Source organism: Mercenaria mercenaria, chromosome 3 (assembly GCF_021730395.1).
Source record: "Mercenaria mercenaria strain notata chromosome 3, MADL_Memer_1, whole genome shotgun sequence".
Classification (NCBI taxonomy): Eukaryota; Metazoa; Mollusca; class Bivalvia; order Venerida; family Veneridae; genus Mercenaria; species Mercenaria mercenaria.
In genome coordinates, this window is record NC_069363.1 from 685,245 (window position 1) to 701,910 (window position 16,666).

The following is a 16,666-nucleotide window of genomic DNA, read 5'->3' on the forward strand; positions in this document are numbered from 1 at the left end:
AGCTTAAATGTACCATACACTTCTAATAATAAGTAGTAAAGGGTACGTTTTGGCTCCAACAAAGGGCATGCGCTCTGAGGTATTTTTTGTTGTTGTTTGTAATTCAAGGGCCATAATTCCGAAATCCCTGGGCCGATATTGCTTGTTATTGAACTTGGCTGAGGTCCTATGGTCAGACACATTTTTTTTAAGTTTAGTGAAGATCGGATGAGAAATGTTCGACTTAGAGTGCGAACAATCTCCATGACACACACACACACACACACACACACAAATTCACGCGCACGCGCACGCGCACGTGCACTCACACGCACACACACACACACTGACAAACTGGATTTAAACAATATGTCTCCCACATCACTGTGTGGATGGAGACATAGTAAGTAGAAATATGAAATGTCTTTGGTAAAAATGAAGGAAAACATGTTGTTGCTGATTGTTTCATGGAAGAAGAAGTAAATGGTTGCTAGTGAATTAAACAATATGGGAACAGTAGATGAACAAACTCTTGAATGTGTAACAAATAAGATAAGAAATGAAAATGGTAATGAGCTGCTGAAAAGTAAGTAATATAATGTTTGTACAGGGGAAATGTCCAAACAACGAATAAGAGTACACCTAAACAACTGAAAGGAGAAAATATTCTTGTAGTTTCACAAATACAAAAGAATAAATACTTTATTATCAGATCTTAGAAAAAAGAAAGTTACCAGTAAAAGAATAATAATGATTTTAAGATAAAAAAAGGTTCTGAATAGAAATATACACGGTTATAAAAGTATGTACAGAACAGAAAGATATTGTGAACATTATGACGATACACGTATTCAGTTAGACATTTCCTGAGGATGGAGATAGACAAGATATGGTTGTGGTATTACAACAAAATATAGAAGTAATTTGGATTGGTTTTAATGCATATATGAAGTTTGTTTCATGAAATAAATTGGCAGATGGTGAAGATTGTGGTGTCAGTGACCCAATGATGTATAATCTGAAAGAAATTCAAAACTGCTTAGACCGTTTAAGGCTTAAGCAAACCTTGTCTTTCAGTCGTTTAGTTGTCATCAGTGTAACGCATGACCCTAGTAATACTCCGCGCCCACAGGCGCGGAGTATTTGTGATGGCTTTTTGTGAGTGCAGTATGCAGTGAATGCCGTAAATGAAGATTTTTTCCTTTCGATTTCCAAAATTTCATATTTTTATTTTTAATGTCCGATCTGGCCAATAATAATGGCATCAGATTAAACAACACAAACGAGAAAAATAAATTTCACTAGAAATAAAAATACAGGATAGAAATTAAAGAGCAAAAAAGAAAGCAATTTGTGTCGGACTCCACTTTGAAAATTCCTTTCGTTTTCAGTTTGATCAATGCCCCCAGAAAGAAGGTTACCTTTTTCGTGTGTAATAATTTAATTTTTAATTTTTCTTTAAGTATTGGTTTATTATATTGTAGGCATGGCTATTTGCAACATTTAGTTTATATGATTGGGGTTATAGGCCTTTTATTTCAACGAAATTCCGGATACTTTTTTTTAAAGTTAATTTATGCTAATTTCTAAACCTTTTTGATTGTGTTACTTTTATTGGTACTGTATAAAATACGATTTATACGACCACTTCTGTATATATAAATAAGTATTATTATCACTCTTTGTGACGGGCCTTTATCAAGTCAAATACACAAGACTTAGATTACATATTTTGCAATTATTCTGGCTCACAAATACATAAGATAAGTAACTTTATATGATATCATGGAAGAAAATTAAAAAAGAATTAATAAAGAGGGGTAATTAATCAATGATGTATATGAATCATTTATTTGAAATACTGTATCTATTTAAGTAAGATTTGGATCTTTGTTAAATATAATTATCATAATATGAAAAAGAAAATTTACAGGGAAAAAAAAAATAAGATAAAAAGACTAGAGAAATAGAAAGTAAGTACTATGTGGCATTAACAACTCTTAGTTAAAACTAACATCATCAGCATTTAATTACCACATTATATTTGAAATCTGAGTGGAAAAATGGACAAATTAACCATAGTGATATTATTTTGTTTAAACATACTACATTACTCTTTCGGCAACCAACACCAAACTTATTACACAGTACGTACGTCTGGAAGACAAACATCCATAAACAGTGACTTTACCTCATAACTTAATTAAGGAAAAACTTACTGCCCTTATTCAAAAAACTTTTGCCAGGGAAAATGCTACTTTTCTCGCTTGCAATTTCGATAAAGCATTTTTCACTAGTTGCATTGTAAAGAATTTTACTATGTGGACCTGTGACGTTTGTAAAGCCCTTTCCTTTTTATTGAACAATATTTACGTCAGGTTTGGGAATGCAATTTTCAGACAAGTAATTGGTATTCCCATGGGAACAAGTTGTGCACCACTTGTTGCAGATCTGTTTTTATATTGTTATGAAATAGATTTTATGTTGAACCTTTCTCAAGATACACAGGCAGACATTATAGCTGCATTTAATAATACATCACGCTATCTGCATGATATACTTAATATGGATAATCCGTTTTTTGATCAGTTAGTGGAAAATATATATCCCAGGGAGTTGCAGTTAAATAAAACTAACAACTCGGATAATACTACTTCATTTCTAGATTTACATCTCTCTATTTACGAAAATTTCATACATACCAAAATTTATGACAAGAGGGATGATTTTAATTTCAGTGTTGTAAATTTCCCACATTTGGATGGAGATGTACCCCAGGCTACATCTTATGGGGTATATATGTCTCAGTTAATTCGGTTTGAAAGAGCGTGTAGTCATGTTGAAGATTTCAAAGAACGTAACTTAATTAAAATAAGCTTCTTCAGCAGGGCTACTGTTATTATAAATTACGTAAATATTTTTCTAAATTTTACTATCGTAATTCAGGTTTGGTTTTAAAATACAATAGCAATTTAAAATAACTTCTGCGGGAAGGTATGTCAAAACCCTCTTTTTATGGGGATGTGGTTTACAAACTTCGTAAGATTTTGGGTCATGGCAATTTTCCATTTGTATTTAGTAAAGTAATTAAACGTTTTCTGTTTTGAGACACACCGCATGTTTGGTGTTCAACCCTTTTACAGTTGGACGCTACGCTTTCCTCTTTGATTGTGTCTGACGGATCGGGTGGAGGACTCTGTGATTAGTAGTTCTTAAATCCCACCAGGAGTGAGCTATTTTGATTTCCGTCTTCTGGCCTGTTTCGTCTGGCCCTTAAGGGTGTTTTCCTTGTTGCTCTGTCTTCTGCAAAGGCATTGAGTACATGCGTATTAGGTTCTTAAGGACTGCATTTTTATATTATATTTACAAGGGCATCTTTGTGTTTTACATAACATACCTTCTGTTGCATTTACGTAAGTTAGGATTTCACCTGGCGGGGATTATTTTTATTTACACTGTCTTGTAACTTTGGAACATGGTGGGGGTAAGAGTGAGGTAAGGTGCACCATAAACCGGTTTAAACTCCCCAGTGTTGGTTTTGCCACTGACCGTTCCAAGGCGGTGCCCCACTGTGTTCCTATATTTGTTTGTTTTGTCCTTTGGTGTTTCATTGTTTGTGTTGTGTGCGAGGGTTGTTCGTGTGTGTCTTTGGGGAGGCTGCGTGTTTTGAACGTGGCTTTCCCTGTTGGATATTTTTCCTTGTTTTTTTTATATTTTAGATTAAAAAAAAGTTTATGCTTTGATACTTTCTTGAGTTATATTTTATAGTCAAACCTTTTACAAATGTCACTTATAACAGCAAAATACACTGGCCTTTGAACCAAGGTGACTTGCATTTTAAAGTAGACCTAGGTTCTTTAGCAATATTAGAACAATGGTCTTTCTTGAGAGGTGGCTTATTGAACATTGCCCGTTTGTCCTTCCAAAATACCAGTTGATCAGTATATGACTGTATGAAGTGGTAAAGGTGTTTATAGTAGTGAACTGTTTAGTCAATATTCATTGCTGCATATTAATAAGCTGTTCTCCTAAGTAGGAGGTGAAAACAACAACAACAACAACAATACCCTCTTAGTAAATCCACCAACGTAATCGTCAACATATTACACTTTGGTAATAATTTTCTTGTTCCTTTAAAACTGTGAATTTCCGGCCACTAGGCTGGATAAAATGATTTATTTATTTATTTTGTTGGGTTTAACGTTGCACCGAAACAATTATAGGTCATATGATGACTTTCGAGCTTTGATGGTGGAGGAAGACCACAGGTGCCCCTTCGGGCATTATTTCATCACGAGCGGGTACCTGGGTAGAACCACCGACCTTCCGTAAGCCAGCTGGATGGCTTCCTCACATGAAGAACTCAATGCCCTGAGTGAGTCTCGAACCCACATCGATGAGGGGCAAGTGACTTCAAGTCAGCGACCTTAACCACTCGGTCACGGAGACCCCTGGAATAAAATAATGTTTGTTGTGTTTCATTCATTGTACATCTCTGTCCTCCCTCATCATTTCACTTGAAAGTATCATAAACAGCCCACATCACATGTCCTGATTAGACATTTATCAGAATAATGGTCTTGATAACACATGAGCTAAGTTTGAAACTCAGTCATTTCGGATGAGCAGCTACGTATGTCTGAATTTAAGCACAACCTTGTGTATACAGTACGTTTCATTCCATATACCGAAACTTAGAGGTCAATTTCGCATATGGGTCATGATCAGTTAATAATTAGGTCACTAAATACTACAGTAAAAATCCTGCCCACACTATAAAGACAATGATTTTTCTCCAACATTCATGAAACCCTATCAGTTTGCCTATGGTCTACAACACAGACACAAGTATCGTTATATCATCTCCTGTTCTATCAGTACTACATACACTGCTTTGTTTGGCGCGGAGTTTCCTTTTGCTGCATTTAGCAGCAACCTTCGTACTTGTTGAAGTGAAATGGGAGAAATTTAATGTGTCTGAATTACAAAAGACCTCTTGAAACAGACTATTCAAGCGGTAAAGCAATTTGCTGAGCTAAGTATAAACAATCTAATCTTTAAAAGTTAATAAACAATATTGTGACGAACTGCACATACATACATCAAAAATGTAGGCTACATTGTGAAGGTGTTCTTTTTAATCGAACAAGTTACTTTTCCTGACATTATCTAATATGTGTCGAATATGTTGCAGATCTTTAAACAGTTCAATCATGTACCAACAAGTTTATAAACTCGCCTTTTCGTATAACATAAGCTTAAAGCAACAACAACATAACAAATTCAAACTCAAGATAGGCATCAAAATGTTTGTGTTTAAAAACATTGCCGTAAATTTTGATATATGTATACATAGATGTTCCCACCGAACACACCGCGGTTAGTTGTTAGTGTATCACTCTGTCATTCCGTAGCAATTTTTACAAATGACAATGCATGTAAACCATAAAAGTTGAGTAAATGTAATATGGAGTGATCAAACAAATAATGCGGACAAGTTAATGTGGCTGTGCAAACTATTGCTGGTATTTGTAACAAATTGAGCGTTGAGCTTGAATATAAAAGCCACAAGATGGGACTGAGGCAGGCTTTTTATTACTCTATGTATGCTTGACTTTAGTGACGTCTTTTTTTTAAATTATATAAATAGGCCGAAAGCAATTTTCTGTAAATTAGCACTTTTGTACATTCTGATATTTTACAACATATTTTGAAAAGATGACGTTGAGAACAACATTTAAACATGCCAGGAGAAAGATTGAATTTCTCTAGTAAGTGTGGCCAACAGCCAAAACTCTTACTGTTTGTAAATAAAATCAACCGAATGTATAAATGTAGCGATGTGCTAACCGGACCACTAAGTTATTGAACAATATGTATATAAATACTTATAACAACCATGAAAATAATTAAAACTATACCAAGGCAAAGTCAAAACCTCTGTCGTCTGATTTTTGCTTTATCGCAATATGCACGTAGGACATTTCAACTGTAAACACATTTGTTCATTTTGAGAACAGCAATGTAAATTGGCAGGTCCTACAAACTGTCGCTGGTATACCGACGGAATTGATTATTTAGCTGAATCAACTAGAATATTGTATATTACTAAATCAGCCAAACAATTTTGTTATTATTCATATACATAAATTATCTTATTTAAGACAGAACACAAAGTGAGTATTTGGAACATGTAGGGGCTATTATAATCACACGACAATGACGCCAGATACATGGTAAATTTTAAGCTACACAGACATTTTACTTTATACGCCTCAACATACAGCCCGTCCGCTTAGTTCTTTAGGAAAAGCGTTGGTCTACAGATCGCGGGGTCGCGAGTTCAATCCACGGGCGGGGCGGATGTTCTCCTTGACGATTTGATAAAAAAAACATTGTGTCTGAAATCATTCGTCCTCCACCTCTGACAATTCATATGGGGAAGTTGGCAGTTACTTACGGATAACAGGTTTGTACTGGTATAAAATCCAGGAACACTGGTTAAGGTAACTGCCCGCCGTTACATAACTGGAATACTGTTGAAAAACGGCGTTAAACCCAAAACAAGCAAACAAACAAACTTCAATATACGTCAGTCCTGCAAAAGTCGGAGCAACATGTTTATTAAGCACATTCAAAGTAGCTCAGACCTACACTACAATTATTCATTTATTGATTTATTTAATTTGATATTGATTTATTTTGAATATTATTTAATGCATTTATAATTATCTTAAAAATAATTTATGGACATATACATTTTGATTATTAGAAATCTTAAAACTTTTGTTTTGTAATGTTGTGAATTAAATTTAATGGTGTTTTTAATTTCATGTTTCAATTATGGGATAAGTAGTGTAATAAGTGACTACAGCGTTGTGCCTTCTTATGTTCTTAATTTCAAGTTACGTACATTGTCAAAGCAAACATAGTGATATCAAAGACATCAACTCAAAACAAACACGCGTTGACGTGCAATGCAGCATGGAAAATATAGTTGAATATATCTACAACATACTTGGGGCCGCTAAAAGTCACATTACTTAATATAAATTTGCACGTACCCAACACATTCTTAGAAATACGTGACTTACGTTATAACTGAGCCATAAATTTCCATGTGGGGTGGTGTCTTCTCGTCTGCCTCGTTCGTTACTCCATTATACTGATTTCTTTGTAAATTACTTTGCGTAAATCAAATATCTTCCAGTTGCTGTCACTATGTTCTCTCGCGAGATACTGCCTGGTTACTTTTATTTCAATTATAGCTTATCATTATATGTATCAGTCAGGAAAATATAAAAACTAAACCTGATTTACTTTAATAGATATTTGAAATTACCTGCCCATACACTCTTGCAAATCTTACGTCAATTTAAGGCGAACGCCAGACAAAACTTATGGTGATATTTTTTCGCAAAAAGTAGAATTTATTTAATTAATGGTACATTAGCCATTTTTAATTAACTAGCATTAATTTTGCCATTTTTTATTAGAAAGTAAAATTCGAAAAAAAAGCATTTTTTATCAAAATGGCGGATATCCTAAAAAACGCTCGTATATCCTTAATGAATAAGTGATATCGAAATTAATGTATATTTTGATCTTTCAAAATTGATATATTATATCATTAGAGAAGTTGAAATCATCCAATAATACTATTATTGATATCCACCTACACGTAAAAGTACTTTTAATTTTCAACTCCGAATTATAATAACGATTGTAAAATTAATAATAATATATGTACACATTTTTTCCTTATAAAAAGACACAAAATTTGTAAAAGATAGCGTAAATAATTGATTTTCATGAGCAGTTATTAAGATAAACTGACACAGAGAAAAAACTGGACTTCACTGTATTTGCACAATAAATGTTTTATTGAATTATTCTTACTAGTACTTATGTCATGGTTAAATCCACGTGCACTGAAATTCAAACCCGCTACCTAGAGCCTAAGATTCTGACGCTTTAACCACTCTGTCACGAACAGCAAATAACCTACATACATGTAGAGCAAAATCTGTCTCGGATAATTCTGCAATAAACCACTCTCGTGCAATGACGTCATCCGATCTAGGTGCGTAGCATGGCCGTAAAAAGTAGTTTCCATTTTTTCTAACACTGTTGATACTAGTATGTCGTGTTAGAATCGAAATAATAAGTTCCCAAGTGTGATTTATCGTAGAATAAACCACGTTTGGGAACTTATTATTTCTTAAATAATCATTTTTGTAAACAATTACTAAATGTAGAATCTAGAAATGCCAAAAACAAATGTCATAATAGATGTTTAATATCATTTTAAGGATTTCTTAGTGGACATTCTGACTACTACACGCATGTGACGGGGAACTACCAAGAGAAGGTCATGATCGGATACGACCTTATGGAGAATGACAAACCAGCAAACATATCGAAATACAACGGTACTTACTCAACACATTTATTTGGCTCTAAAGTAAAAGACATCATAAATGGACATGACCTCAAAAAGGTAAGAAACATATTTCTTTTAAGTCTAAGGCTTAAAATAAAAATACATAGGTCCAATACTTATTATCTTACTCCTAAATATCTTGGTTACAACCCTGAACGAAACTTCAGCTTAACGGGGATTAACTGTAATGTATATTAATAAACAGGAGGAATCCTCAGAACCTTTAACATTATGTATCAAAATACAAAATAAGTTTCGTCGTGCAATAGAAGAAGATAAATTAATTCTCTACATTGTTGTCTTTTAATAGGTTGTAAACAACCACCGCCAATGTCACTTATTCAAGGTCGATGAATTTTCATGTTAACCTGTCAAGTTGTGGTATTTCCTTTCTTTTGTTATAAAAATATATTAAGTTTTATTCATTTATATAATATATATAAATGTAGTAAACGCATAGTGATAATTATTATAAACGAAGTTAAAGCATAATAATTTATAGTGTACTAATTCCAAAATTAATCACGAAACTACTGTTTTCATATACTATACTTTTGTCCTTAATGACAACATTAGAAAATTAATTCAACGACTCAACATTTATATTTGAAAGGGTTATAAACATGTGCAACGTTTGATAACTTTATCATATCACTTTAATCTCCCTATAAAATTGTGGAACTATTCTGGAGTTAACATGTCGTTTATTCGCGAATCATTTTACTTTTTACAAGTTTTGATAACCGGCAGAATGGTTGAAGTCGCTCTGGAGTAATTGTTGTTGAATTTGTCGAAATTCAGATACTTGATAAGTAGTCCGCTAAATGAGTAGAGTATTTAAGGCGGATAAAATTGACAATTTCAAAATTGAAATCGTCATTTTATCATATTTTTTGTTTGTTTCTGAATTACCATTTACAACTGTTCAATGCAAAACCAAATATTACGTTTCTTAATATGAGATATAGCCTTGTTAAGCTGTTATCCTTTTGGAGAGTTGGGTTTCACCATTTCTGACAAATATAAGTTATATATATTTAAAATTCATTGAGATACCCTAAGGTAAAAAAGGTTGAAAGATTCAATAATGTCAAATTGTGTCTCAGTGGACAAAGTGAACATGAAATCTGGTTCATAACAGCATAGAAATAAATCAGCAATAAGTGGGGCACAGTTAGTCCCCATCGGGATTCCAATTATATGTCTATGTTTTGTTGCCAAACTTAATAACTGTTTTTTATTTAAAAAATCGACTTGTTAAATAACATAAAAATGTCTAGTTTAAATCCTTGTTCTATTTAATAAAATACAAATATTGTAGCCGATGTTCATCTACCTATCATTCCAAGCAGTGCATGCACCATTGCAAGTTCCGTACAAATATTTAAGACAGTACAGTCAAATCAAAGATGCAAAGAGAAGGCAGTATGCAGGTAATGGTTATGAAGTTATTTACAACTAATACATATATATAATTTTTCGTAAACATAACTCATCACCCCAAACTACAAAAGTCTCATTTGTTTCTCGTGCAAAACGTTAAGTTGGTTTTGGGTTACAACTTTTCACATTGTGTTAATGTTAATATTTCACACGGGGAGTCAGCCCTCATGAAAACCAAATGTTTGTCATTATCAGTAACAGTAATCGGTTTACTACTGATCTCGTAACTAATAATTTTCGATCGCAATTTGCTCAGAAAAGTGTTCTTAATAGAAACTTAAGTTGTCATGATAACAGCTACATAACGTTTGACTTTCAATAATTTCGAGTAAGAATAAAATGTAAGAACAGAAATGAAAATCATTTTTAAAAATCAGTACATAAAGTTATTTTGATATTAAATTAAATAAAAGGATATTTAATATTTTGAGGAACTTATAGCTCAGCATGCCTTCGTGCATGGATATCACTACGTGCAATAAACCATAAAAGCAACTTGAAAGCTAAATTGTACCTAACTGAGGCAAACTTTGAAGCACCCTTAAAGTTAATGATAAAAATATGAATAAAATAAAGGACTTCGGACACTTTCTGTATGACTTTGCCTATTCCAAGAGTGAAAAATGAATAAATATTTAATTACAAATACCAACAAAGTGCATACTTATTATTATTTCGTAAAGTCAAATTTTCAATATTTGTTTCGTAGAACGTTGATTGTTGCTCTAAATAGAAATACTTACCCCGTAATATACATATTAAAGCTATTTATACAACATTGTTTCCCCTGTGCACCAAAACCATATTTGCCCAGCATATGTAGATAATAATTATACACATTTTCTGATTTTCTATAACTATTGTGTTGATGCAATGGGTGGAACGGTACTTTTAAACAAAAAATATAACTACGGGGTATTCTCAAATGTAAACTTACCAATACTTTATTATAATCGTTTCAATTAATTTGATAGTCACATATTCTAACATCTGTTTGTAACTCAAATAACATACAAATGTTTTCAAAGCGCGTAAATAGGTATGTAATGCATACATGTATGGTAGCGAGAAAAGCAAGTACTGTGAAATCATTATTATTCGTTGGGTTGAATTTTTATTGAATTTGACTTATCCTGGTTGTTTTCTTTGCAGTAGATTGACAAATGTGTGCAGTAAAATACAAACAACACACCGGACAATCTACTGCATGCCCTCCTCGCGACGCGCACGCCACTAGCGATGAGGAAGTTATTTGATTTCCAGTTATTTTCATCATTCTTTTTTTATTCATTTTATATTTTTCATTTCTCTATTTGTTTCATCTTTTTCTGTGCATTTATAATTATTTCTTTTAGACATACTTAATGTCGCACGCATCCATTTCCTTATGTTCTTCATTTTGTAAAAACTAAAATGATGAGTGCTCTTTGTTGCGGACTAGGCCTAAAATCCACAATAAAGATGACATATGTGCACAACAGTTAATCTGATCCTGACTAAAGTCTATCCAGCAGCAATAATAATATTTGGCATTGATTTGCCTGTGCATAGGTCAAGAACGGTAGCTTCTTGACAGGTCATATCAGTGACGGTTTCATATTCAGTGTGATGCCATGCAAGTGATGTGTCAAGTCGCTTTCCATGCAGATGGCATATACAAATACGGCTAGACTTGAAAACGAACTAAAAGGTCCAGCCGAGCTTCTGGTGGAATGTTTATGCAGCGGCCTGCTTCTACTTTAGCCATACAAAGGAAACATTTCGAATACGTGTTGCATACAACTTGAGCCTTGATTTGCACATCATTATCTTTAGTGGGGTTGCAGTCAATACTCATCCTGTGTTAACCATTTCCAATACAGTTTCCTTAGGCAAGCTCCACAAAGAACTATCATTTCTGATTTTTATTACACGTTTTAGCCAAATATTGTCTGTGACACTGCGAGAATCCTACGGTCTGGATAACATGACTGCTTTTTTTAGTATTACAGTTTTATAGCACACACATAGCTGCCATCAGCCCGCCCGCTTAGCTCGATATGTCGAATGTTCGAGCTCTGGACGAGGCGAATGTTCACCGTGACGATTTGATAAAAGACATTGTGTATGAAATCTTTCATCCTCCACCTCGTATTAATGTGGGGAAGTTGGCAGTTATTTGCGGAGAACAGGTTTGTACTGGTTCAGAATCGAGGAACACTGCATAGGTTAATTACCCGCCGTTACATAACTGAACTACTGTTGGAAAAAACAAACTTATCTGCCATCACTTATAACAGAACTATACTGACATGTACATGTACTTGAATAACCAAGTGTCTACTGTCATAAAACTGACCGGTCACTTATACATGTACATCTGTAGCATTCCTATGCACACATGTAATGTATCATTAACTTTACATTATGTATAGTGTACAGATAATTAAGTTTAAATCAAATACAGGTTGCTTGCAAAAATATCGTTCTCTTTTTTATTTATTTACATGATTTTTGTCTTTAAATGATATTTATTTCCTTGAATAAACAGATTTTGTCACTTAGTTCGAATTGATATATTTGAAACTTCCTTAAAGTGATGACAAATAATATTTTTACGGAAATTAAACTTTTTTTTTCAAAAAAATACACACTGATGTTAACTTATATATTGGTTTATATGTGATTCGAAACGATTTGGATATTGTTTAGATACATAATGAGAATTTTGCATTCAAATTGTAGGCTAGAAGCATATGATTGTGTCCGAAGTCCTTTTAACTAGTCAATGCAAGATGTTGGAATCAATTGTCAAAAATAGAACATAAAATATAAAGACATCTAAAAAAGAAAATTTTTGAAAGAGAAAAAAATCAGAATAAATGGATTTTTATTAATTTTGTAACTTGTTTGCTAAATAAAATATTTTGAGGAAGTAAATAACCTATATTTTTGAATTATGTAATCTTTCTGCCAGCGATAACAGGTACAAAAATGGATTGTAATTGTCTATTTTAAGGCTGGTTAATTTAATTATCGGAGTTACTCTGATTCCAAAATATACTTTTTTGAATAGAATATGTAGTATGTAAAGAAATTATTTTTTTTAGATATTATATCTGGAATTCTGAAGCAACGTCAAAATACACATTCTGGCCGTTTCTGTTGACCAAATGCTACACGTTTCTGCTGTTAGTAGTAGTTGCTTTCAATCTTAGAAAAAAAAAATCTAGCAAGTGTTGATAGGCTACTTTATGTATATCACCGTCTTTGACGAAGATTTGGAATGTCAATATTCAGAACATAGAATTTTCGTATAAAATTCTGACACAAATTTGTTACGATGGATATGCGTATCTCAAAGTCAGGTTCAAGGAAAAGAAACATTCATAGGGAATTCGTAAAACAAAGATGTATTTAGATTGTCAATGCATGTGGCCGAGGTACTTATCAACAACAATAAAGTTAATTAAAAAGAAGGAAACAGTTAGAGGTAAGATTTATAAAATGATTTTTGAGCATACATGCATGTAAATAAAGTTCGTTAAAATGATTTTAGTTTAGATATATTTGTAAAATATTCGTTTGTATTAAATTCTAAAGGAAGCTGCTCTGAAATATCATCTATATTTCAGACTTCGGCGGGGATTTCTTTTGAGAACATCGGTGTTGTGTTGCATAAATGACTAAATGTCCGTAAATCCCTAAATCATTAATAAAGCCTTATGTTTAAACAAGTTAAGTTTAAGGTTCGGACGTTATTACTAGTAATATAACAAGCCTTCTTCGCTTCGCAATACTATTGATATTAACATACTTGATTTTTTGAATTCTCAACAGGATAGTAGCAGCTGACTTTCGACTTATGGCTTCTAATTGAATATTCCTTATATTTTCGTTGCGTAATCGAATTATAGCTCTTTTTGTTCCTCTTTAAAATATTCAAAGGAGTTTTAAAAATTGACATTTCATTAATCGAACTATCATAAAGTTTCCAAGATTGCTAGGATGTATATGTATTTTCGGTCACACACAGAAATAGTTGCAACACAATTGATTTTATTTAGAAAGGAAGAATATTGATTGTAATCCACAACGTTTTAAACACTCAAGAATCTTGAATTCTAGTTTACCATTTTATAGACTATTTGATAAAGCTGTATGCAATAATATCCCGAATTACCGAATTGTTTAAAATATCAAAACAAAAAGATAATTTACTTAAGTTTTAAACTATTAAAACAAAAATGGATGTTTCAGCACACAAGGATCATTTTTAGGTTTTACTGTGTGTCAGAATGTTCACACTGATGTGCCGTATCTAAGTAACAATAGCATATTTGTAATAGATTCAACATTTATTCAACCTTTATTACAATTACATAAATAAATAGTTTCGATAACGTTCAGCTGAATATAACCTAATTTATAGTCTTGGTTCTGCATGCAACTTCCTGTTAAGCTATGCCTCAGTAACAGCTTAGTATACATTGAGTTGAAACCTCACACATGCATTACACAACCAACTATTGACTGAATTCACAGGGACGTATTAAACTTAGAGCTTTTTTTCAATAAATTACTTTGTTGAAATTAATTGTAAAATTGGTGTTATTTTTACTTGAATAATGTTCTATGCGAGTTGTTATCATTTCTACGGGTTCTTATCACTTCTGTACTAATCTGTAATACATTGCATTACAATAATTCTGTAAAGATAGACTTGCCTGGATGTTATAAAAATTATGAATGTTCATCTTAAAATATCTACTTCTGTTGCAAGCTGTCTTTATCAACTTGTGCTATAATCGTTTGTCGCAAAGCCACTAAAGTTACTGAAAATGACATTCAAACAAACTGAACAAATTAGCGAAAAGCGATGAGCTCAATAGATTTTCACACATGTCTAAGCAATCATAGCGTGTAGTTAGTCACAGAAGGTAAATATCTAAATCTACGTTGGATTTCAAATTTATAAAACCCGTTTGTCTTAGTGGCAGCCGTATTTACACTGAAACTATTTAAAAACACACCTTATTTTGCTCAAGATATTCTAGTTTAATTTCTTGTCAGCCGTGCATGCCTAAAATGTCTTAACGAGAGATTGCGTAAACAGGTGTCAATACTATGAAGACATAGACATCGAAAAAAAAACTCACAAGGTGTCACAAATGTCATGAATTTATTTCATTTTACCTAATACATGGAGCACATCAGATGAATCTTATGGCTGATAATTCCTCCTCCAATTTTGAATTATTTTCAAACTGGTTTCATGTCGACTTAGCTTGCACGTTGAATTCTTTTGTTTATAAAAAGGAACTTTCACAAAGCCTGCTTTTGTTACCCTGTTTGAAAATTAGGTTAAAACTACAAAACTTTTTTAATCTGTTTTACATAAAAACTGTATTGCTTTAAACAAGTGTATTGAAGGTAAACGTTTTTCAATAAGATACTTCAAAATTTCAAATGTTGTGTAAAATTGCACTTAGGCGTTGATTTAGATCAGCTCTGTCGTTAAAATATGATAATTGTTAAATGAAAATTCCTTTTGGAGACAGTTATTGAATTTGAGTCTTTATTCAATTTGACCTCGCATATCACATCTGTTAAAATCGCTTAATTTCGTTTAAAGCTGATGTCAAAATTAAACATGAGATTTTGAGTCTTAAACTGCCTTGTATCAAACATTTTACCCTTTGAATTCCGAAAACATTTTGGCAGAACCTGAAACTGTGTTCGTTTTCAAAGCGTTTTACTGTAAAATTGTAGACTTGTTTGGATAAGAAAGATTCCTTTCAGATCGTTCATCACAACAATTATGTCTTGCTAATATACCAGTTAGTTACTGTCAGCTAAAACTGTTCGACTTTGGTTGTTCAAATACACCCTCTATTATAAATTTTGAACTGTTTAATCACGCTTTGTGTCTGCACTTTAATTTTATCTTTCGACAGTTTCTATGAAATGTAGGCCCATTTACCTGAGATTCCTTCTTTACGTTTTAGTTAGTTTAGTTCAGCAGAATTGTTTTCTATTTCATGCGTAGTCCATTATTAAACCTGAAATAGACGACGGTTTTTATGGAATATCGCTGAATGTTCTATGGTAACGCCGTATAAACCCGTTTGCAAATGTCTTAAAATTGTCTTTTGCTTCTTGTATGCACCTCCACTACCGTCCACGAGCAGGCTCAATCGAACCGAGCCCGCAACATTTTCCTGGCATATTTAGTGACCTGTCAAGTATCAACATTTAGCATATCAAGCACTGGCCTCCAGATCGTTCGGCAACAAAAAGGGAGATTTTTAGATATCCGAAAATTAATGCTATATTTCTTAAGAATGTATGAAGCACATGGGAATTATTATCTTTAATACGTTTTACAATGACAGTCGTCGTCGATTAGCGTTTGCAAAGCTTTACTTGAGGTAAACTGCCTCAATTTTACATATCTACATTTAATGCGCAGAGAAAACTAAATCCTCCATAGCATTATTGGTAATGACAGCGAATAACTTGTTTATTGGCGCGGCGATCCGGGTTCGATTTCCACGCGGTCATCTTTTATTCTTGATTTGGCATTTGGCTCATATTCTAATGTTTGTAATATGGCCAAACTTCAATTTGAACGGAGAGTTATTTTTTATACAAAATCTAGAGGTCAGTGCCTTTAAGTTTATTATTTTTCCCGTTATCATAACAGGAATGGTGACATGTATGGATGAGACAATAGGCGATATAGTTGAAGCTATGAAAAAGCGCAGGATGTGGGAAAACACATTGCTTATCTTTTCAACAGGTATTTATATATACTAAACA

At 32.9% G+C, this 16,666-nt stretch overlaps 1 protein-coding gene across 1 annotated transcript in view; it reads left to right on the top strand.

Annotated features, from left to right (window-relative positions):
* LOC123525034 (arylsulfatase J-like) overlaps window positions 1-16,666 on the top strand; it is a 75,122-nt gene that overhangs the window by 20,905 nt on the left and 37,551 nt on the right. Inside the window, exons 4-6 of the mRNA XM_045303712.2 lie at window positions 8,292-8,479; window positions 9,744-9,855; window positions 16,551-16,646. Coding sequence (XP_045159647.1) covers window positions 8,292-8,479; window positions 9,744-9,855; window positions 16,551-16,646 — 396 coding nt within the window. The remainder of the gene's footprint in view (window positions 1-8,291; window positions 8,480-9,743; window positions 9,856-16,550; window positions 16,647-16,666) is intronic.